At 42.2% G+C, this 22,710-nt stretch overlaps 1 protein-coding gene across 1 annotated transcript; it reads right to left on the bottom strand.

The window, feature by feature from the left end:
* Positions 1-549: 549 nt before the first annotated feature.
* Positions 550-21,915, bottom strand: cfap36 (cilia and flagella associated protein 36). The gene is made up of 10 exons (XM_063191576.1): positions 21,600-21,915; positions 20,878-20,942; positions 20,597-20,698; positions 15,250-15,364; positions 14,392-14,479; positions 8,782-8,971; positions 5,858-5,972; positions 4,759-4,916; positions 3,678-3,839; positions 550-851 (listed from the first exon to the last, which is right to left on the bottom strand). Exons 1-10 carry the CDS (start codon positions 21,700-21,702, stop codon positions 768-770), a joined length of 1,182 nt encoding a protein of 393 aa, XP_063047646.1. The 5' UTR covers positions 21,703-21,915; the 3' UTR covers positions 550-767.
* Between the last annotated feature and the right edge of the window lie 795 nt (positions 21,916-22,710).

The following is a 22,710-nucleotide window of genomic DNA, read 5'->3' on the forward strand; positions in this document are numbered from 1 at the left end:
AAAACTTTCAGCAATTAAAAGACAGACAGACAGACACACACACACAATGTAAACAAAAAAAAGATAATAATCTGGTGTAAAATTGCTTTTGTGAGGAAATAGATAAATATGTCAAGAATGACAATCCCTCTCATAATCCTATAAGAACAAAGACAGCTCAGTGTTTTATGCAAAGAGTAACTATTCTTTATTTGCATATCACAGATGTGCAGTTTGAATATTACATACTTGCATCCCTCCAAAACCCTCAAACATGATAGATGTCTTTGCAACATAGCATAATCAAACCAGAATAAACAATATTTACAAAACGGAATACAGCATTATCCATGGACAGCACATGTGCAGGTCATGCTACAACACATTATGAAAACACACATGGCAACATTTAACTTAATGCTGCGTACAGCCCTCAGTATGTGTGAGCTTTAAAAAGTGAATGCCACAGTTATGTAGAACATATGACCATGATTGCTACTTGAGAAATGAAAATCGGATGAGCAAATTGATCCTGGAAGTTGAATTCATACAGTGCGTGCTAATCCCAAGTGAAAAAAGAGGAGTATATAAAATTGTTTATTAAACATAGCATTAGCATAATATGCATTAGGTAGAATGCATGTCTTAAATTACACCTACATAAATAACAGTTTAAAATGCTGTATATTTTTAATGGCATCTTCCTCCAGTCTCCTGGTATAATTATTTGTACGGTAGTCCATTTATCAAACAATAATCTCTTGGTGGTCGTCAAGAAGCCGAAAGAGCTACTTCTTGATCACTTCTTCTTTTAATTTTTCTGCAAGGTGCTTCCTTTTCTGCAACCTCTTCCTTTCCTCTACTGATATCTCCTGCAGAGAGAGAGAGAGAGAGAGAGAGAGAGAGAGAGAGAGAGAGAGAGAGAGAGAGAGAGAGAGAGAGAGAGAGAGAGAGAGAGAGAGAGAGAGAGAGAGAGATATTCAACAGAGTGATCAACAAATGTTGGTTGAACAATTAATTAATTTCACACAAATTCAGGTTCAGAGGTGTCAAGGTGTTACAGTGGAAGTACATTTATGGAGTAAGTACACCACTAGCACATGATATTACACAGCCGTTACACCAGTTATTCCATTGTACCTAATGAGGTGGACAGACTTTGTTACAAAAAAAATAAAATCTAACAAGAAATAAGGAAATAAAGAAATAATAATTGCGAATAAGGTACATTAGACTCACTGAAGTCACTTGTGTTGGAAGGAAACTGTGGACGGTTGTTATTTTACTTCCACTTTTACTTTTGACCTCTGATCAGGTTAAAGCAACACTAAGTAGTCTTCATCTTTTTTTATGTTTTTTTTTTTAGACTTTTACACCTTGTGTGTGTGTAAGAGGGGTGGGGACAAGTAGGGAGAGAGATGAGAAGGACATGAAAATGATCTCTGGTCTGAATTGAACCCGGGTCCCTGGAGTAATGGTACAGCTCTCACTGAGACACGGTGCCTCCAAGTCATCATCTTTGGTTGCCTTACAGGTTTGGAAGCCGAATTGTCTCTCAAACTACTGCAAGTTGAACCAATTAAACCGTTTTGAAAACGTGTAAATTGTGTAACTTTTCAGAAAATGTGCCAAAAAGTGTTGCTTTAAGAAGTAACAACAACGAGGAAAAAGACTACACGTGAAGATCTCTACTTCTACTAAGACAAGGATGGTTTCTGTGGGTTCATAACAACTCTGCACAACACACTGGGTCCTAGATCATGACCCGTCACCTTTGGCCTTTGGTCCCCTTGGTGAGCACCCCCTGGCTGTGAGGAGGTGCCATTACTAGTAGCACTCACAGCCTTCTTGGGGACACTCTCCTTCTGAACGCGTTTTCGTCAACATTACACATTTGGAAGAAAAAGAAAACATGCATTACCTCTAAATAATTCTCATGAATTGTTGTGAACAGTGTGCGTTAACAGAACAACAGTTTTAGTGCAAGAGCAAGAGGTTGTAGTGGAATTAATGGAAATGAACTGCATTTATATAGCGCATTTCCACTCCTTAGAGCACTCAAAGCCTTGCATGTCTCACATTCAACCATTCACACTCACATTCACACACCAGGAGCAATTGGGGTCAAGTATCTTTCTTAAGGACAAACCGATGGGGTCAGGAAGAGTGGGGCTCGAGCCTACAACCTTCTGCTTGCCAAACAGGCTCCCCTACCACCAGAGCCACCACCGTCCCAACGTGCAATACACAACATGAACTGTAGTAGTATTTGTTTTGGCAATTTTGGGGTTTCAGCCTTTCAATGTGGTGGAATTACCGCATTCTCTAAGGCCTGTGAAAGTCAGTGGGGTTCACATTAGTGGCTAATTGAATACTGCAGCGACAGGCGCTGTGGGATTCCGATAAAAATTGAGCAGCAATTTTCATCTGATAGCCTCCCTTTGCTAATCATGGAAATCATTCCCCCTAATTGAATCTACGGATTAATCTATTCGTCAGATAGCTAATAAATGTGCGGGCATGAAGGTCAGTGCATGCAGAGCTTTTCTGAGTGTACGCTGAGATACTTATCGCTAGCTTCATGTAATACAGCAGAACATCACTACAGCACTACAACTATCAACACAGCAATAAGCTTATGTCTATGTTTAAAATGGATGATTTCTTCTCAAATAATGTATGACATGATATGACATATTTCTTCTCTGTTCATTTTGTTTCCGATCTACATAACTAACTGTAACATAGTGCACTCACTCTACACCTATGGGGAAAGTACATGATAACACATATTGTTGTACACTTTACTCCTCTGTAACTCCTCTGTTGAAGTTAACAGGAATAGTAAAACAAATTACAACCCAACATAATCCAGAATATTGATTTTGACAAATTTCTATAACTATACTACTCTGTTATTATACATATCACTGCCACAAAAGTGCTACAGGGTTTCAGTTTCATATCCATGTCTTTTAGCGGTTTGCATAGTGGAACGCCTTTTCTCGGAGGAAGCTATTAAGATGATCTATGGTAAAAGCAATATGGCTTTATAGCATTTATAACACCAAAGTGACACAACATGGCAGTAACTGACCTATGCTGTAGACAATACTTACTGCTTTGACTTAGTGGAGTCGTAGTTGACTTACAACGTTTGTATGCTTGTTAGTGGGAATACCCAGTCGGATATATTTAAAATTAATTTAAAGGGTTTTTTCACAAGAGTTTTCCACAGGCTTTCGTATATTTTGCAAGTGGAAGTTCATGTATGGTAACTCTAATTACTTTCTTATGAAGGGTAATGAATTCACATAAAATGATAACAGTAGTCAACATTTCAACCATTCCTTTTTTACAGTGTGTGTACAATGCAATAATAAATCTTTCTTGGAGGGTGCTCTATATGGTCTAGTAGTATGGCTGCATAGCAATGAAGCAGATACTGACCTGTGTGCAGTTGCGTGGGCTATGGTTACAGCAAGGTAGCGATAACGGACCTGTGTGCTGTGTGTGAGTGCAGGTACGTGGGTGGCTATGGTTATAGCAAGGTACCAATAACTGACTTGTGTGATGTGTGCTGTGTGCGGATGCGTGGGCGCCTATGGCTATATAATAGCAATGCAGCAGTAATTGTTCTGTGTGCTGGGTGTGGGTGTGGGTGCGGGGACGGCTACGGTTATAGCAAGGTAATTGACCTGTGTACTGGGTGCGGGTACGGGTGCAGGGGCGGGGGCGGGGGTCTCCTCTGGGTGTTTGGGCCTCTGCTGCTCCTTCTTCAGGGCCTGCAGCTTGTCCCGCTGCTGCCTCAGGTACTGGGCACGCTGCTGCAGCTGCTCCTGCTGAGATGCCGACAACTCCTGCACACACACACACAGACATACACACAGGCACACGCACGCACACACACACACACACATACACAGAGACATACACACATGCATACAGGCACACACACACGCACACACACACACACAAACACACACAATGAAGTACAACACAAAACAATCAATAATACAACCACCTAACGACACTAAATGATGTTGAATGAAAACACATCACACTCTCCACCTTTTTACCACGCCCACTAACCCTGACTATTTCAATGTTTGTCGTGCTACCGCAGGTTTTCCTGTCTGCTAGTTCCTGTTAGTCTGCCCATAGCCCATCTGAAGTTGCCGCTAGCAAATGCTACCCAAATAGTAATGCCGCCATCCTTGTAACTGTGGATAATAAGGTGGATAAATCACATGGTTGCCAATGGATACGTAGTCTGCACAATGTCCTACAATGTCCTAAGGAACTGAAAGTATTTAAAATAGTTAAGATAAACCTCCCTCACGAGGAAATTAATAATAATGATTTCAGAACATATCTCACTTGTGACACAGTCAATAGCCAGGCTACCAATCTCCCATGTGGTTATAAAAAGATGATAAAGGAACTGTAGTGTCTGTCCAGGGAAAACTGCTAGAATTGAATTTGATAGGCGATAGGGATCCAGTGCAGCTAAATCTGCAGAGGTTTAGCACAACTTACACATAGCATTTTGTAGCATAATCTTTGTTTGGCAGTTTGGGAGTTTGTGGTCCCAGATACAGGATTTTTAAAAAGGTCAGCCTGTTTCAGTGGTGTTTCTGCTGTAGCAATTTTGCAACTCCTCGCTTTACCTCAAAAAATCAAACATAAACAGAAGCTTCGGCTCTGTTGCATGGGTGAACACCAGCGTAATGACTGTTCCAGAGCCGGGGACCACTGTGGTTTTAGAGAGGGACTTACCGTAAATGGCTTGGAGATGCCAGCTTCCTTACGCGCCTCCTCGAGCCAGACCTCAGCCGCCTGGCTGTTCTGGCTCTTCTTGGGCGAGACGGGAGCCTCTTTGCCCTTCGCTGTGGCTCTGACGGCGGGAAGAGTCTTGCCATCAGTGCCACTTTTCTCTGGAGGGGAAGATGCATGACACACAGGTGACGTCATCAAGACGTCGTAATGCAGAAGAGGAGAGTGCTGCTCAGCAGCCTGACAGAGACGGTTTTCAGTGGAAATATTGGCACCCCGTGCACTTTGGTTGAGATGAGGCACCACTTCTCTCCGAATTGTATTTTTAAATTTCTTTATCGTGTTTCTCTTTGAATTTTATCAGGTTTAACAAAAAAAAGTGTTTCACAAAGAATGGCCCAAAGGCAGTATTTAGAAGGAGTTAGGGGTTACATTATATTCACAAATACAAAATAAGGACCAACATCCAACCGGCAAATAAAAATAATGTCACAGGGAGACCAAAACCTGACATAATAATTTTAAAATAGTAATGATTGATTGTTTTTTTTTTTTTTTTTAAACCAAAATGCAAGGGTGGGAGATGGGGGTGTGGGAAACATTTTCTTCAACATCCAGAGGTGCCAATATATATAATATATATATTAACCCATTGACGCCTAAGGCACCTGCAAAAAAGGATGCTAAATGCCTGAGCACTCTTTAAGAAAAACTGCTCTCAGCCTATAAAAACCTAAATATCTCACCTTCTGAAGCACTTAAAAATATGCACTAAGTTGCATTTAAACGCTAAGGCCCTAATATTTCATTAGAATGTGTTCATTCATGTCAGACAAATTTTAAATAAAGTTGTCTCAAATCTCATGAGCCTGAATGTTGCGTAATGCAGCTCCAGGCGCCAGGGCCAATGTTGCGCAACGCAACATGAGGCATCAATGGGTTAAATAAATATATTTTATCACTAGTCCAGTGTACATAATAACACTGTCCATTTGTCCAGAAATCCAATAAACACGGTGCAATGAAATATAGCCTGGCTGTTTGGTCACCTCAACAGTCTGGGGACAGAGGGCACTGGGAGAGCCAGAAGAGATTGAGTTACCTGCGGGTGGCTTGGCAGGGTTGGCGCCGCCTGTTTTAACTGCACTCTTGTGGTCATTATCTCCTTTCTCCAACGCCACTCTCTTCTCCTCTTTCTTCGCGGTGGTGTTGCTTGTCTGAAAGGGGGTGATTTGCATTGATAATGTTACCACTCCAATAGCAGTGGCGAGAGTGAGAGAGAGAGAGAAAGAGAGAGAGAGAGAGAGAGAGAGAGAGAGAGAGAGAGAGAGAGAGAGAGAGAGAGAGACTGCTACGGGTATACAGATTCATGACGGCTGAAGTATGTCAGGCTAAAATAACTGACCCTCCATCACAAGTGCTGAAGCTACATTATATTCCCATAAGAAACCTCTCCAATCTGCGCCCCAATGGTGACCCAAATTCAAACTTTTTCTTTTCCTTCAGCGACGCAGAGCTGTGGTGCGCCATGCCAGTCTAAACAGGGCATCATGTTTACTTGTGGCCTCTGTCCCATATGATACATTTGTGGTACAAGTCGAAACCAGACAAATGCCAGCATAATATATATATAATATACTATTCATGTTAATATACTATTCATCATCTTCAGGCCTGATCTGAAATTATCATAATTTTTTTTCCATCATGCTGCTTATCGTCATATAAAACATTGTCTTCTGCAACATTAACACATCCCAAAGCTGTCTGTCAACTGTCAATGATGTGCTTGTGCCAACTGACACTAAGGTTAAAAATGTGTTCTGACTCCAGTAAGCCATGAACCCACAGACCTGATTAAGGCACTGCCCCTCATTACACATGTGCTGTGTCTCAGATGGCGCACTTGTGCACTTTGGCCACTATGTTTCGGTGCATACTTAATACGCCATAGGCATACGCACTGAAACATGAACACTGAAGTGCACAAGTGCACCATTTGAGATCCAGCAATGGTGCCGAAAGTGTAATGGCTGGTCATGGGTTCAGCTGAGGCACATGTAATGGTGTAACGGATCGCAGCGATGATTTAAACACTAGGGTTTCCAAGCTACCCTTCAGATTGTAACGAACGCACAAGGCATGGCCAGGCTCATTTTATACACTCAACTGAAGGGTTTGTAAAGGCCATTATATTGTAAAGGCCTTCGTCTCCTCCCGTCTAGACTATTGCAATGCCATCCTGCTTGGTCTACCCAGTAAGGCCATAGACAGACTGCAATATGTCCAGAACTCTGCTGCCAGGATTCTCTCGGGCACTAGGCCCTGGCAGCACATCACCCCCGTACTCAGACAGCTACACTGGCTCCCTGTCAAATCTCGTATCATCTACAAAGTCCTCCTCCTCACCTTCAAGTCCCTCAATGTTCTGGCGCCCCACTACCTTGCCGACCTCCTCCACTCCTATGACCCCTCAAGATCGCTGCGGTCCTCCTCCAAGGGCGAGCTGGTCATCCCCCGCACTAGACTCAAGGCCACCAGTGACAGAGCCTCTCATGTGGCTGCCCCACTCCTGCCTCTTCACTGGCCATCTTTAAACAACACCTTAAAACCCATCTCTTTTTGGAGGCTTTTGACTTCTAGTGTCCACAAGCACACACCTACACACACTTCCACTGATATTATATACTAAAGCGACCTTGGGTGATTTGAAAGGCGCTATAGAAAACGAAGGTAGTATTATTATTACTATTATTATTATTATTATTATTATTATTATTATTATTATCGTCTTGGGAAATATTTTCATATTACATTATATATTATATTACATCTTCTCCTTCATTTCCTTCTGGTTTGAAGTCGACGTCCAATAATATTTACTTTACACTACATTTCACATTGAAATGTGTCATGACCCGTCTGATAATAGACTTAACTGCACTCACCGACTTACTTGCATTCACCAGCCACCTGTTAATAGACTTGGGGCAGCCCGGGAGAGCTACTGTGTGGTGAGGTGTGCATGAGTCAGGAGTCACATGGGTGTGATTCCCTAACCAAGACCAGTGGCCATGACCACGTCTGACCATGTGTTTTGAGACTACTTTGAGAAAAAAACTACTTAGCACAAAGGCACAATGCAGCAAGAGAACAGCAGCATTTTGCTTCTTTTTTCATAGGCCATTTGGTGCACACGTGTGTGAGTGTGCGTGTGTGTGTGTGTGTGTGTGTGTGTGTGTGTGTGTGTGTGTGTGTGTGTGTGTGTGTGTGTGTGTGTGTGTGTGTGTGTGTGTGTGTGTGTGTGTGTGTGTGTGTGTGTGTGTATGTGTGTGTGTGTGTGAGCATGCGCTTGCGTTTTTATTAACTAAGTGATTAAATTAAGTTGACATGTCACTGGCAGGAAAACAAACCTGAGCCAACAACATGCAAACACAAATTAGATAAGCATGCGCTGGGTAGGCTACTACCCTTTAATCCCTGAGTCGCCGTTGCCCTAGTTGTGTTTGCCTCATATAAGACAGCAGGTGAGCCTTGTGGGGCATCACCGAGGCAGATACTAATGTGTGTGTGTGTGTGTGTGTGTGTGTGTGTGTGTGTGTGTGTGTGTGTGTGTGTGTGTGTGTGTGTGTGTGTGTGTGTGTGTGTGTGTGTGTGTGTGTGTGTGTGTGTTTGGATGGAGAGAGCCTTCTACCAAAGTCCCTGCAATGGGCGTCCACATTGGCGAAGCCTTGAGGTTTCTAGTTCGTAAAACCAGGCCCAACCTGCCTTTTTTCACAGGTTATTTTGAACTCTGTAGAACACTGCATAGAATTGCTAAAAAAGATTATTTGTGCAAATTGGAAGCTGATTGGCTTTTGGCAGTGGACAGGCAGAAATTGTGCAAACACGTGCTATTGTTCAAAGTCCTACTTTTGCGAAAGTTTCTTCTCTATTGATGTGCACTGTAGGTATCGCCATGCATTTCTATGGAGAAATTCTCAAGTGTTTTATCTCTTGTAAGAGTGTCAGATTCATAAGACTGACCTCTGTGGTCTTCTCTGTGTTGTTGGTGGCAGGAGCGGCAGGAGCAGCAGGTGAGGGTTTGTGGGTGTGGTGATGGCCGATCCCATTGGGGATAGGCGTGACGGCCGAGACGCCTCTGGACGTGGTCCCCACTTCCTCCTCCACATGCGTCCGTCGGGCCATCTCAATGTCGTACTCCTCCTTCGACCTCCTATGGTGCGGCAACAAAAACACCCCGTTTGCACAAATGGCAGCAGCTTGCAGTAACCCTTACTTTAAAGACCTAAGGGCCTCCGCACATCGGCTCCGACAGCACTGCAGAGCACTTTCGCTTCCGACACAATTCAGACCCCCAAATCCAATTTCACACGAACATAGCATGGATAGTCAATGGGCCTCTAATCGCTAGCCGACATCAGCGAATGTCCGCGGACATCGGCACAATGTGTGGGTATTGACAACAATGGAATCGAACTTTTGCAGAGCAGTGCTCAGCACTTTGTCAGAGCCGATGTGCGGAGGCCCTTACGGAGAGAGGAAGGTCAATGGTCAAAAAAGACGAGGCCAAAACAACATGCCATCCAAGAGGATCATTACATTTTGGAGTGGAGGGAAGGAAACGATGGGACATAACAACCTGATGGGAAAGGTTATCTGGCTAAATGACGGAGACAGGTAGGCTATCGAGAATAACAAGCTGAGTGAAAAGGGCACCGAAATGTCATCACACGCACTTGAAGCCATCTGCTACCTCAATGGAAGCATCCAATATGGATTAACCCCTTAGCGCAGAGCAGATATTATAACCTTACTGTCACCAAAATTGTAATGGCTATGTCTTCATCTGTTACTTAAGGCTCTCTTCATAGTCATAGCAATGTTGTTATGATGTAGTTGAGTATTTTCAGCAAATAGTAAATAGGCCCGCCGGCGACCCCATCTGTAGTAAGAGGCTACGGCCAATTTCAAAGGAAATCATCTGGAGGCTGGGCTGTGTAAGAAGATATTTGTTGTTGTTTTTTTAACAGCTGGCAGATCAGGAGGAAATAGTAGATAGAAGACACAAGATATTTATTTTCATGTACTCATGAATCAAGAATTTACAAGCAATGAAACAGGATTTTTTGCTCAAAAAACTCCCAAAAAGCAAAAACTGAAGAATGAAACGTAGAAAAAGTAGAAAAGTAGCAAAAGAAAAAAGAAAGGACCAACAATTGTGAATGTGTATGTGTCACTTCCGAATAGCCGACAGATGATTACATTCATGTTTCATTCATGTACTGTAGGACCCAGAGCTCTGGTAGGACGTACACGCTCCCATTAAAATACGGACTGGGGATTTTGAGCAAGAAGGACGCGCACAGGACTGTGTAAAATGAGTAGAACACTGACCGTGGTGGAAATGAAAGGCAGCGGAGCCTGATAGGTTACTCTCCACACACACAGTTGTCTGAGATGCCATTGTGCAGGTATGGAATGCACAGAAACCTGTGGCAATTCAGTGTGATAAAAGCACAGCAGAACGCATCCACTTGTCGCTATCAGCGCTTAAAACAAACGACAGGAGGGGCAACCTGGGGTCAGATAGTCAGGAAATGTAATTGGATATGTCTACATATAACCTAGTTCTGAATCTTAAATGTAGCCTACAAGCCTGCTGCATCACCCACAGAACACAGAAGTGTGCCCTGCGTGACAGGTCATTTGCATGATAAGAGTATGGACTTCACAGCCATTAGCGAATACTTTGTGCTCAACAACTACACATTAATAAATGTGTATTCTGAATGTGTTCGTCGTGGTTTTCAGCAAGCCTGTCGTTGCCATGAAGACCTGATGTTTTCACAGAAAACATGCTGTATAGTCGCAATAACTTTCATACTCGATTAAGAGTGCATAAGAGGGTCAAAGACGTCCAACATGAAATTGTCCTGCAGTGTAACGGATACTTTTGCTTACTGTAAATGCAAAAAAAAAGTTTTTTTTTAATTATTATTTTGGCTTGGCTTTCATGCATTCACTTTTCAAAAAATTGAAAATCATGTTTTTCCCAGTTACAGTAAGCAAAAGTATCCGTTAGCACTGAAGGACATTTTCATGTTGGACGTCTTTGACCCAAGAGTAAAGCATAGCAGTTTGAGTAAACAAGATCAGGATCTGCAGCCATTTTTAAAAGGTTTAATAGAGGATCTTCTCAAACACATTTGAACCATTCCCGAGTCAGCATTTACATTCTGAATAACTTAACTTAATTTAACTAACTAACCAAGATGTGTAGAAATCCGGTTAGTGCACGTCCGGTGTGGATGTTAAGCTGCACTTTAAGTAATCTTAGGTAAATCCAATGCAACACTCGAAGATGTTACAACACTCTACAGCAGCTAGCTCATAATCCTAAACTGGACTAGTTTTTAGCCCAGTGGAAAAAAAAGTTCAACCAAAATAGAACTGATAGATGAAGTTGAAGACTTCACAGGGTTTTAACCCATTGATGTTTAGATCACCTGTAAAAAAACGCTTAATGCCTAACCTATTTTTTGGGAAAAGGTACTGTCAGCCTAGCCTGGCGACGCCATCCTATGTACTCCACCCAAAGATTTTGGCTCCACACATCGTCTGGCAAAAGCCTCCAGCTCGGTTCTCTCAATCAGCAAACAGTTGAGAGTGGTGACCCGAAACTCACCCGCGAAATCCATTACTGATTGGTTAACGTAACTATATTCACAATTTTGTTTTGTTATTTTTATGATTTTGCGACGCATATCGTTCCAGTCATGCTAACAAGCACACTATGGGTTTTAATTTCACTTCGGAACTCCAATGAATTTAAACGGCAGAGTAAGATCACACCATCTCCCACCCTACACGAGATGGATTCCGTCAACAGTCAACAGTCGGCTTTTTGCCCAGGCTACTTTCAGCCTATACAAACCTAAATATCTCAGCCTCTGAAGCGCATAAACACGCACAATAAATTGTATACCCTTGTCTTGCATTAGAACATGTTCATTCAAGTCTAACATACCTAATTTTAAATCAAAAACTCTCAAACTTCATGAACCTAATGCTGCATCGTGCAGCTCCCGACGCTAGGGTCAATGTTGTGACATCAATGGGTTAATGAGGAGCCGGGGCATGGACTTTTCACATTTGCCCTGTGGAGCAAAGCCACTGTCCGTGATCCTTTAATTGAAGTGATTAAGCCTTCAGTACATCCACACACACACACACACACACACACACACGTGCGTACGAGGCGGTGTCTCCGGGTCCACGCCTATGGAACATGGGCAAAAAGCTAAAACCTTAAAGTTGACTTCAGGTGATGGGACACTGTCCACCAAAGACAGAAGCTGAAGTCAGGACAGGTTGAGTTCAAGTGCACCGCGGCACTGTACCGTGAGGTCAGGGCTGGATTAAGATGGCCGGAGGCCCCAAGGCCACGGGTTGTGGTAGGCACCCCTACAGAAAACGAATTCTGTGACAAACCTACATAAACAGTGTCACAATTCCAAGCTACAAATGTATAAGTTTGCCAACTGTGGAGGCCACTTAACAAGACATTATTTTTTCAATACCGCATCTGCAATCCAGCAAAATTGTTTCCCCCTCTTTGGCCAATTGGGGGCCCACTGGCAGGTGGGGGTCCCTAGGCTGCAGCCACATCTAGCCTGTGCAGTAATCAAGCCCTGCCTGACGTGACATCTTCAGAAAACTTTTGGCGACGGCATAGACAGAAAAGCTGACCACAGGTTACGACACGTCATACATAAGTGTTTGTTGGTCTGTAGGTTATAAACCTATTCTGAGGGAAAGCTGCAGCGCAAAAAAATAATGAAATGTTAAGACAATTTAAAAGAAAATTGTATCAGTATTAAATAAACAGGAGAAAAAAAAAAGACGGGACCAAAAAAACTTGTCTTGTCCCAACAAAAAAGAGAAATATGACATTCTACACTCTAGATTCTGGACTTTAGGACGCTCAAGAAAACCATTTACTCAAGTTTCATTTAAGTGCTAAGCGTCTTACTGCCTCACTGACATAGTCTTGTGAGCTTATCTGCTTGTTTGTCCAGCTCGAAATCTTTGTGTGAACTATACTAATCCCACTTGCTGAGGCTGGACAAGGAAATGATCTCGGACACTATGTTTTGCTTAGTATGCTATTTTGAGTGTGACCAACTTATACAAGGCGAGAGAGATGAAGTACTCAAAATTACAGAATATACAGTACCGTACCACCCTATTCTGACCTTTTCTACTCTATACTCAATTGGTTCATGTGTTCTGTTTGTTTGGCTCCATGTTAAATCACTGAACAAATCCAAACACCTATGTGTGACACATCTGATGCTGAATCATAATGTATCACATGCACAGAAAATTAGTTAAGTTAAAGTGATACTGTCCCATTTTTGGAAATAAACTTATTTTACACCTGCCCTTGAGTTAAATGATAGGGTTTTACCGTTTCCCTGTACTTTCAACCGTTTTGTAGCTATGGCAGTGCAAATTTTACCTCCAAGCTAGCAGTTAGCATTGAGTCCTATGAGACCAGTTAGCCGCCAGCTGGTCTCATAGGACTCTCTTACAGGAGAACTGTAAAACCCTATTATTTTCATTCAAAAAATGGGACAATATCACTTTAAGTTTTGTCAACAAATAGTAAGTGGTGTAAGGGGCATTCCCCTGGCAGGGCAGTGCATATTATGAGACTACAATAGAACAACACTGTGTTTTTAAGGTGCCTGCCTTAATCTGTTAAGACATGGCCACTGTTACACATTTGATATTATAAGAATGGTAATGACCAGGTAGTAAAGTCTCTGTGTAATGGTGTAGTACTGTACTATGGTCTTAGGTGGAATTAGGGGGGAACAGACCTTTTTGACCACCCCAAAGGTTAAGGTGGAGGGGCAAAAACACTAGCCTGGCTCTCACGCAGACCCTTCGTGCTTCGTGCATCTTTGTTAAACTTTGTAAGCTCGTAACAACCATCGTGAGAACCAGGTTACAAAAACACCCCAATAATTATGAAAATATTGATTGCTATCTTCTATGTGCCTGGGCACACACTACGGTCATTACAACATTCTACAATTTTGACCCTCCAATGTTGACCTGGAGTTGGTGCTTTTGACCATGGTAGTGACATTTGATAGTATTACACAAGCGGGGCGGTGCACTTATATCTACTGTCAATGGGTGCACATCATGAGGCGACTGGGGCTATAACGATATTGTATCGAATCAAGAAATCGTGATGCACGAGTGATGCAGAGTCACGATACTGTATTGTGATGCAAGAAGGCAGCTCTTTTAAAGTTCTGTTACCCTTCAGTCCAGAAAACAACCACATGATATGATGTGATGCATGGTGCTTCCAAGCTTCAAATCAATATAATTTATTTATTTTTTTTACTTTTTTAACATTATTAGAAACCTCTTGTAACTTAAACGGCCGTCAAAAACATACATTTTTAAAATCGTGGGGTGTATCGAACCGCAGCGCAAAAATCGTGAAACGAACGGAATCGTCAGTTGCATGTATTGTTACAACCCTAGAGGCTACCCATAACGCACTGCTGATAAACGCAGGGGACATTGTTTACAGTCTCGCTTAATACTCACAGGAGCACTTCCTGTAGGATCTTCATCTCCTGTTGCTCCAGCTCACTCATAACATCCTGTCCGTCCGTCAAGCACTCGGGAAGGGCACCTGATAATTAAACACATTCATTAGAGCTGGCATTGTCGTTAATTATGTATGTGGCTCACTGACTATGCTCATTATGCTCCTCATAGGTGTCCTTAGGTATTCAGTGTAAGTGTGCAGAGACAAAGCTGAGTTCATAAGAACACTTGTCATCCCAGTGCTGCTACAGTGGTGGTACACGCATCTAAATCAAGAGCTGGCATGTAAGGCAAAGAGGAAATGTGAAAATATCAGGTGAAATCCAGTTTAGACTGGCCTCACAAGCAGCAAACATTACACACAATTAATCAATTTTATATGCCTATATTTGGTTTATATGCCTAGTTTACACTGTGTGTATGTGTGTGTGTGTGTGTGTGTGTGTGTGTGTGTGTGTGTGTGTGTGTGTGTGTGTGTGTGTGTGTGTGTGTGTGTGTGTGTGTGTGTGTGTGTGTGTGTGTGTGTGTGTGTGTGTGTGTGTGTGTGTGTGTGTATGAGTGAGTGGGAGAGCCTGAGAGAGCCTGAGAGAGCCTGAGAGAGGGTGAGCAAATGAGTCAGTGGGTGAGTAGGAAAGAGTATTAAAGAGAGGGTATTAGAGCGAGAGAAAGAGACAGAGAGCGAGAGAAAGAGACAGAGAGAGAGAGAGAGAGAGAGAGAGAGAGAGAGAGAGAGAGAGAGAGAGAGAGAGAGAGAGCATGAGAGAGAGAGAGCATGAGAGGATGAGAGAGAGCAAGCACATGAGAGTGGGCAATGTGTGTGTATGTGTGCGGACCGGACAAAAACAAAAGTGGTACCATTTCTCTCTTTTATGACGCGCAAGGCCTGAAGCTGCAGCTCCATGTTCTTCTGGACCATCAGTGTGCGGAAGATCTGGAAGTCATCTGTGGCCAGAACAGGCTGGAATATACTCTATGACAAAAGACAAATTATGTATAATTAATTACTGGACTTAAAATGAACATCAACGATAGATGTACATATACAAAGTGTGCCTCCACTCCTTCTTTGCCACTCACTTAAAGTCATTGTAAAGAAGGTGTTTATTAAAATAGCTTTAGTTTTTCAAAGTACATCATTTTATTGTCGCGTCATCACCTGTTCTCAAACCGACATCCTTTCTGGTCCTGACAAGTGGATCGCACTCTGGTACTTCTTTTCTTCTTTTTATTTTTTATTTTTTATATAGCAGCAGAAGTGTAGACAAACATTTCAGCTATTGCCTTAGTCAGTGTCTCTGACGAAAGCAACAGCCAAAACGTTTGTCTACACTTCTGCTGCTATCAGTGTTTCCCATACATTGAGGAAACTATGGCGGCCCGCCATAGTTTAAATTTGGCCGCCATAGTTTCCGAAAATGTAAAAAAAAAATTTTTTTTTTAACGATTTCCGTGTTTGTTAGAAGCGATTTCAATTACGATTTCCTTCGCATTTTCCTCCTGGAGTAAATACATCCTATAGAGAAAACCACAAGTGCTTGAAAGAGAGAGGGATCAAAAGCCTTGTCAAGTTGTTGTAGTTAACTTGGGTTTGGGAGCAATACAAAAAAAAAAACCTTCCGAGAAGTGACAGTTGGGATGAGTTTACTAACACTCCCCAGGCTTTGTTTTACAGTTGTAATGAGGTGACAGGCCTTCATTGACAAGGCAGAGGAGACATCGGGCTGCATATAGAAATTAATGTGTAATGAATGTGAATATAGACATAAATGTGTAATATGTTGTTCAGCCCTTTTAATTGGAGGAATTTTGAAAAACTGGCCCTGTGACCAGCACCCCTCATGTAGAATGTGTGTGTGGGGAAAAGGCATAGCCTACCCTCTTAGACCCTTTTTGTTTATGCGTTAACAATTTCACAGCAATCTTAAATTCTTATCTCTGCTCCTATTTTGTTTTATTATTTTTTTCATTACATAGACCCCTGCATGTGTATTATGTAGCCTTATTTCTCAAAATATAAATGGCTGAAATGTAGGCGTAGGCCTATAGTTTCTCCATGCGCCAATGTCATACTGTAGTCATTGTTTTGCCATTTTGCATTTACACTGCGTGAACCCCCCCCCCCCCCAAAAGGTCCGTGAAAAGACCCCCCCCCCCCCGGACAAAAAAAAATCCCGGCTGCCACCATAGTTTCCAAAATTTCTGTGGGAAACACTGTGCTATGTAAAAAATAAAAGATAAAAAGAAGAAAAGAAGAACCCGAGTGCGATCCACTTCCTCACCTTCTAAGTTATTCAACTGGAGACGCATCACACGGAAGAGCGCGGTGTATCTGAACTACTGGTCCTGACAATGTGAATTGCACACACACTATTGTCTTGGTATTTCTGAACATTCACTTTGAGTGGCAGGCTTCATAGCGTACATGGACTTCAGACATAAGTTCGAGAATAGGTTAACAAAATAAAATGTCTGTAAATTCTAAAATTTGAAAATTACATGAAACTTAATAATCACATTCTTAACACGGATTTGTTGTACCGGTACGTATAGAGTTTTGGGACAAACTGTTCTCGTTTTACAGTATGTATATAAATATTATGAGCAAGATGAGCAATTGCTTGGTGATGCAAATACTTGGTCTTGTTTGATGGAAAGTTCCTCAGCAATGCTTAACATCCACAACAACACATATACTCATTACCTCGGGGCAGTTAATATTTTACAACTTAGTTCTTCCTGATTTCCATCCTTAATATACAGTGCTGCACATCAAAATTAAGTTGGCTTACACCCCTCTTGAAAAGTAATAACTTGAAATATATGTCAACAAGCACATAGCAATAAGTCCAAAATGTGCCAAGACTAACTTCAATACATCTGTTGCTGTTACATCAGAGAAGAAAAGTTAATAATACAACTTAGATAACATGCAGTATTTTTCAGTCTTTGTTAAAGTATGATAGTGCAGAAATGAGTACACCCCAGTGATGGCCAATTTGTGTCTTCAAAACGCCCCATGGATGTCAGAATGAGTTCAGGTCAGCTGTCAAAATTAATCACTCTCACATCTTCAGAAAATCAGTACTGGCCAAAGGTATGCATGTCACCGTCATGATGGAAAACACAATGGTGGAACACAATGACCCGCATGGAGTGATGGTGATGTCTTTGTTATTCATAGCAATCAAATCCAGTTCTCCAACACCAGCCACGCTTCTGCACCACCACACATAATGTCAATATCACTACCATGTTTCACTGTAGGCACGATGTTCTTTTTTTCCTTCATTTGCATTTCATTGTTTTTTCTTCATTCATTTTTCTAAGACCATGCTGTTTTGATGCTGTCAGTTCGAAAAATTGATCTTGGGCTAATCACTCCAGAGTTTTGAGTCCCAGTATCCTTATTTTTTTGTCAAAATAAGCCCTGGCAAACCAACATTCAATGATTCCCATCAAAAGATGCTCCTGAGATTCATCTGTCCCTAAAGTTGTAGCCCCTTAATGCACGGCGTACCTCCTGAGGTAGGCTGTAATAGACATTGAAAGTTAACTCCTATAGTACTACACTACTATGACAGTGCACGGGGCCTTTAGTAATACATTACGACTTGGTCATTGCCATTCTGGTGACAGCTCATTTATAATGCTGGGGCTAAAGTTCTAGACCACTTCGGATAGAATGTTTTGAAATATTGAAATATTGTTCAAAATGTTATTTTTCAAATGGGGTGTACTACTTATTATTGATGTGCACTGTATGTCAGGAAGATATTCCACCTAGCATGACATTTTGACAATGTGTTTCTCACTTTGGCAAGCAATAGTTCCAAGCAAGCTGTGTTTGCCATAAGCTCAATCCAGTCCATGTGACAAGGCACACTTGTACCTTCCCAGTTCCTTAAATTAACTTTGACTCCAGTAAGGAAGCCTGCAAGCGCTAATCCAAACTGTGCTTTTGTAAGTCCAGCTGTTAGAGTTTGATCGCTTAGTAGGCAAAGAAGAGGTGAAATTGGCCATGGCTGCTCCAACAACTCTTCCATAGTCCCAGTGCACAGCCCCACATGAGCTGTAGAAAGGTACCCATACAATTCTTACATTCCCAGAACTCATCACTGTTATTCAAACCAATTATCTTAAGCCAAACAGGTGTTTAGTGATATTTATGAATCATTTTGTCATGTACAAATATTGTCATAGTCTCTTTCTGTCCACCACATCTGATGTACAATATTATCCCAAATAAAACGTTCCAACTCAAGACCTAAATCCTTTCCAGATATTAACCTCAGATTCTCGTTTTTGCAATAGCAGCCTGTTTAGACTTTTGCTTTCAGTTCTTTCTATTCAACACTGCTCATTCTCCATACCCAAGATTAAAAGTAATGTTATTGTGCAGATGCTTCCGGGAAAGCTGAGTCAACTGTGAGATCTGTGGGAGTTATACAATTGGAATAACGCTGTAATCCTAATCCTTCTGCAGCTGTACATTCTACCTATGTGCTATGAAGCTACACAAACACTAACTGATAAGTCCCTTGTGCTTGCAGGCCGAATTAGCAAGAACAGTGTGTGTTTACTTGGGCTGCTCATCTGCCACTGTCATATGAACTGATGTCAGAAACAATGACCAGTCAGGCTATATCTGCAACTGCCCAATACATTGCAAGTCTAGTGTGTGTGTGTGTGTGTGTGTGTGTGTGTGTGTGTGTGTGTGTGTGTGTGTGTGTGTGTGTGTGTGTGTGTGTGTGTGTGTGTGTGTGTGTGTGTGTGTGTGTGTGTGTGTGTGAGCAGGGCTGCTGACAGCTTTGACTAGGCCCGGGACAAAATCATCTGAAAGGGCCCCCTCTCACAATGCATGCAATGCTGTGAGAACCCAATTCTAGGCCCCCTCTCTCCATGAGCCCGGGACAACTGACCCATTTGCCCCCCTCTGTCAGCATCCCTGTGGGTGAGTGTGTGTGTGTAGTGCTTTATCTGTCTCAGGGAATGGCAGTCTGTCTGTCTGGCAGTAGGCAGTAAGTCCCCGAAGGCATTTATTTCCTTACTCACCTAACCCAGTTCAGCAGCAAAGGTCCAAGAGGCTAATCTCTACCTACACAGGTCATCCCTCACTGGCCAAAAAAGCAAGCTAACAACATTGGTTACATTGAATAAACCTGAGGAAAAGACGGAGGACTGAAAAACTGCACATAGAAATATAAACAAGTCCCTGCCGTGGCCTAACGGCCTACTACGCCAGCAACACGGGTTCGATTCCAACCCGAGTCATTTGCCGATCCTCTCCCCATGTCTCTCTCCCTCTCACTTCCTGTCGCCTCTCATACTGTCCTATCAAAATGAAGGCAAAAATGCCCCTGAAAAAATATACATACATTAAAAAAGAAATATACATAAAAGCACTTTGGGGAACATATGCAATTGTAGGTTCACAAACAATATTTGTGTTCCTGTGTACATCTTTAAGGTATGTGTGTGGCCGTACATCTATCAAATAACAATTAAGCTTAAGCCTTACGCCTTACAGAGCAGTGGATGGAACTTCAGTTTTACATTTGCCAACATTACCAAAGGCTAACGGAAAGTTTTAGGCAGCCTTTCGATTGTTGTATAGCTCAGGAAAAGTAAAGTGCATATTAATATTACACGTTTCTGCAAGCTAATAGGCCGATCGCACAATGCTGTTCGACACCTTTCAGACAGGCATGAATAATGCCTGCAACAGGTCCTGCAGAGACTTGCCCGCCGCGCATGCAGCACCTCAGACCCAGAGCATGAAGATCGGCCAAAGGATTTGCATATAGTTTATATAACCAACCCAGATCTCCAGCTTGACTTCACCAAGCCAGGTACTTGGAGTGCTAATATCATTAGAAGAAGACCTTGCAAAGCCCCAGCCTCACAATGGAGGGTGTAATCCCCCTTTTGGATGTCTATGAAGACATGAGCCTCCTCCACACAGACAGACAGACCTCCAGTCCCACACACCAGATCGAGTCCACACAAGTTTAGTTAACAACACCCTGCTGTTGGCATGGACTTGTTTATGAGCTATAGCTGAACTCAAAATCACATCCTGGTCACACTGTCCTTTTCATGTTGTGGTCTTTCCATTTGGTTGCAAGTACATGCCAAATGATTGTTTTTGTGCTCACAGTTACACAAAAAACAATGACCTCATATAGTATTTGCATAACCTTACCTGTAGTGTTTGGGATTTTGCGAAAGGAGAGGAGCATGCTTCCACAAACTGTTGCTCATTGATCCCCACGTCTTGCATATAGTTTTCCAGCAACTTCTCCACCTAATTAGTGATATGTAAAGATCTATTATTGTGCTTCACCAAAACATTGCATAAGATTGCATCAGTAATAATCATTCATTGCTGTTTTTATTTGCTTATTTGTTTTCATTATTTGGATTGTTTGTATTGTAACAAGCAACACAGCAAAAGAGATCCCACAAAATCTTCCCTTTACTCACCAATTCTTTATATTGCTGGTGGATTTCTGTGTAAGATAGTTTGTTTTCGTCCTCATCATCAAACACTTAAAGAAAAAAAAATGAAATATGCGGTCAGCACAATTCAAATCATGTTAAGTCATGTTATGCAATGGCTTGAACTTGCCTGTTCTTCGACGTAACTCACTTAGCCTGCGATTAAGATGCTGTTCTGAAGATTAGGTTAATACTTCATTAAACTAGTAGCACAGATGTAGCATCCTTAGCCTTATAACACCAATAGCAAATACGGTACCATCAAACCACAGGGAACCATAATTACGGTATCAACAAAACTTCGATGACTGTGATACATAACAAGCTAGCTCGTTGCTAGCACTGTTAGCAGACTGGCCTATCCATACAGCCGACGCTGAGAAACAAAACATTGGGCTGGCGCATCAAGCATGCTGAGGAATGGCTGCGTATTGAGCTAATCAACAGCCAAACATTTGTGTTGACAACCTGGGAGATACCAGCTCACTGGTAATTACAAATAATTGTACAAAAAATGACGATAATAACATAGTTGTTTGCCATCATGTAGGCTATTACTGCAGTTGAGCCAGCAGTCCTACATACATAACAGTACTTCTGGGCTATATAACAGTAGCGCTGCGCTCACTGGTCCACATGTAGGCCTATTACCAGCGTTCAGTACAACACTAACACTTGTTTAATTACAACGCAGGTCTGAATCTTACCTGTGCACTTGTGTTCCATAAAGTCGGTCACAGGTATGACCCATTCTGGACTTCCAAGGTATCCAGCAATGCTCTCCAAGACCCATTCGCTGTCATCGGCCATGTTAGTAACACCGATTGGTGTTCTTCACTGAAGAGGTTCTAATGCAGAATGCCACTGTTCCCAATTTAGACTCAACAACTCCTTCATTAGTCGAAAAAACATTCCTTACTAACAATCACACAAACTCCTTTACAGCCATAACATATTCCCCGATGACTGAAAGTGCGCACTCATGAAGTTCGCACAGCCCGGATGGAAGACACATAATCTGTATCCATGGCAACTTGACGTCAGCAGCGCGCTCCAGCCCGGCGCCTATCAGAAAAGGTCAAGATGTTGCGCTCTTGTTGTGTCTGCTATGGCGGTATGCGCACCGTGAGCTAATGTAGGCCTATGCGTTGTTTAGTAATTAAATGATGAACTGAGAATACGTTGCCCTATTTCTTAGCCTTTTCCAGTTGCCTATTTTACCTGTTGTCGCATACAATATGCCTACAGTGCTCTACGTTTAGCCAACTCTTTGCTGTGATTATGGGCAAGGAGCATGTTTGAATGGATGGATGCATGCAGGGCCGCTGACAGCTTTGGCAGGGCCCAGGACAAAATCATCTGAAAGGCCCCCCACCCAATACAATCAATGTAATGAGGATCCAATTATGGCCCCCCAATTTCCCTGGGCCCAGGACAGGTGACCCCTTTGTCCCCCCTTGTCGGCTTCCCTGTATGCATGGATGTAGGCCTACTTTAAGGTGTGTGGATGATGGTGGACATGTCCATACCACTTTTGAGATGACCCAGACCCATCAGTTTTTCACAAATACAGTGCAAAAATAGCTAACCTGGACAATTTGCCATTGTAATGTCCCCCTTTCCAAACCAAACCTACACCTTTGGATGGATGTGCCAATAACCTTAACAGTATGACCTAGACTAACCTATTCAATGAAATGTTTTGTTTTATTTAGTTTTGTGGTCAAAATTAATTTTTTATTTAAAAAATAAGTGCATAAAGACATTCTCCACTGTATGGATTCACCCGAGAAGACTTGTGAATCAGCATTTGAAAAA

Source organism: Engraulis encrasicolus, chromosome 24, assembly GCF_034702125.1.
Source record: "Engraulis encrasicolus isolate BLACKSEA-1 chromosome 24, IST_EnEncr_1.0, whole genome shotgun sequence".
NCBI lineage: Eukaryota > Metazoa > Chordata > Actinopteri > Clupeiformes > Engraulidae > Engraulis > Engraulis encrasicolus.

Coding starts and splice junctions, on each gene's coding strand:
- cfap36 (XM_063191576.1), bottom strand. CDS start 21,702: ATGGCCGATGACAGCGAATGGGTCTTGGAGAGCATTGCTGGATACCTT. Junction 14,480..15,249: donor CGTCATAAAAGAGAGAAATG/GTACCACTTTTG, acceptor TTTAATTATCAG/GTGCCCTTCCCGAGTGCTTG. Junction 8,972..14,391: donor ATCCTACAGGAAGTGCTCCT/GTGAGTATTAAG, acceptor GCCGCACCATAG/GAGGTCGAAGGAGGAGTACG.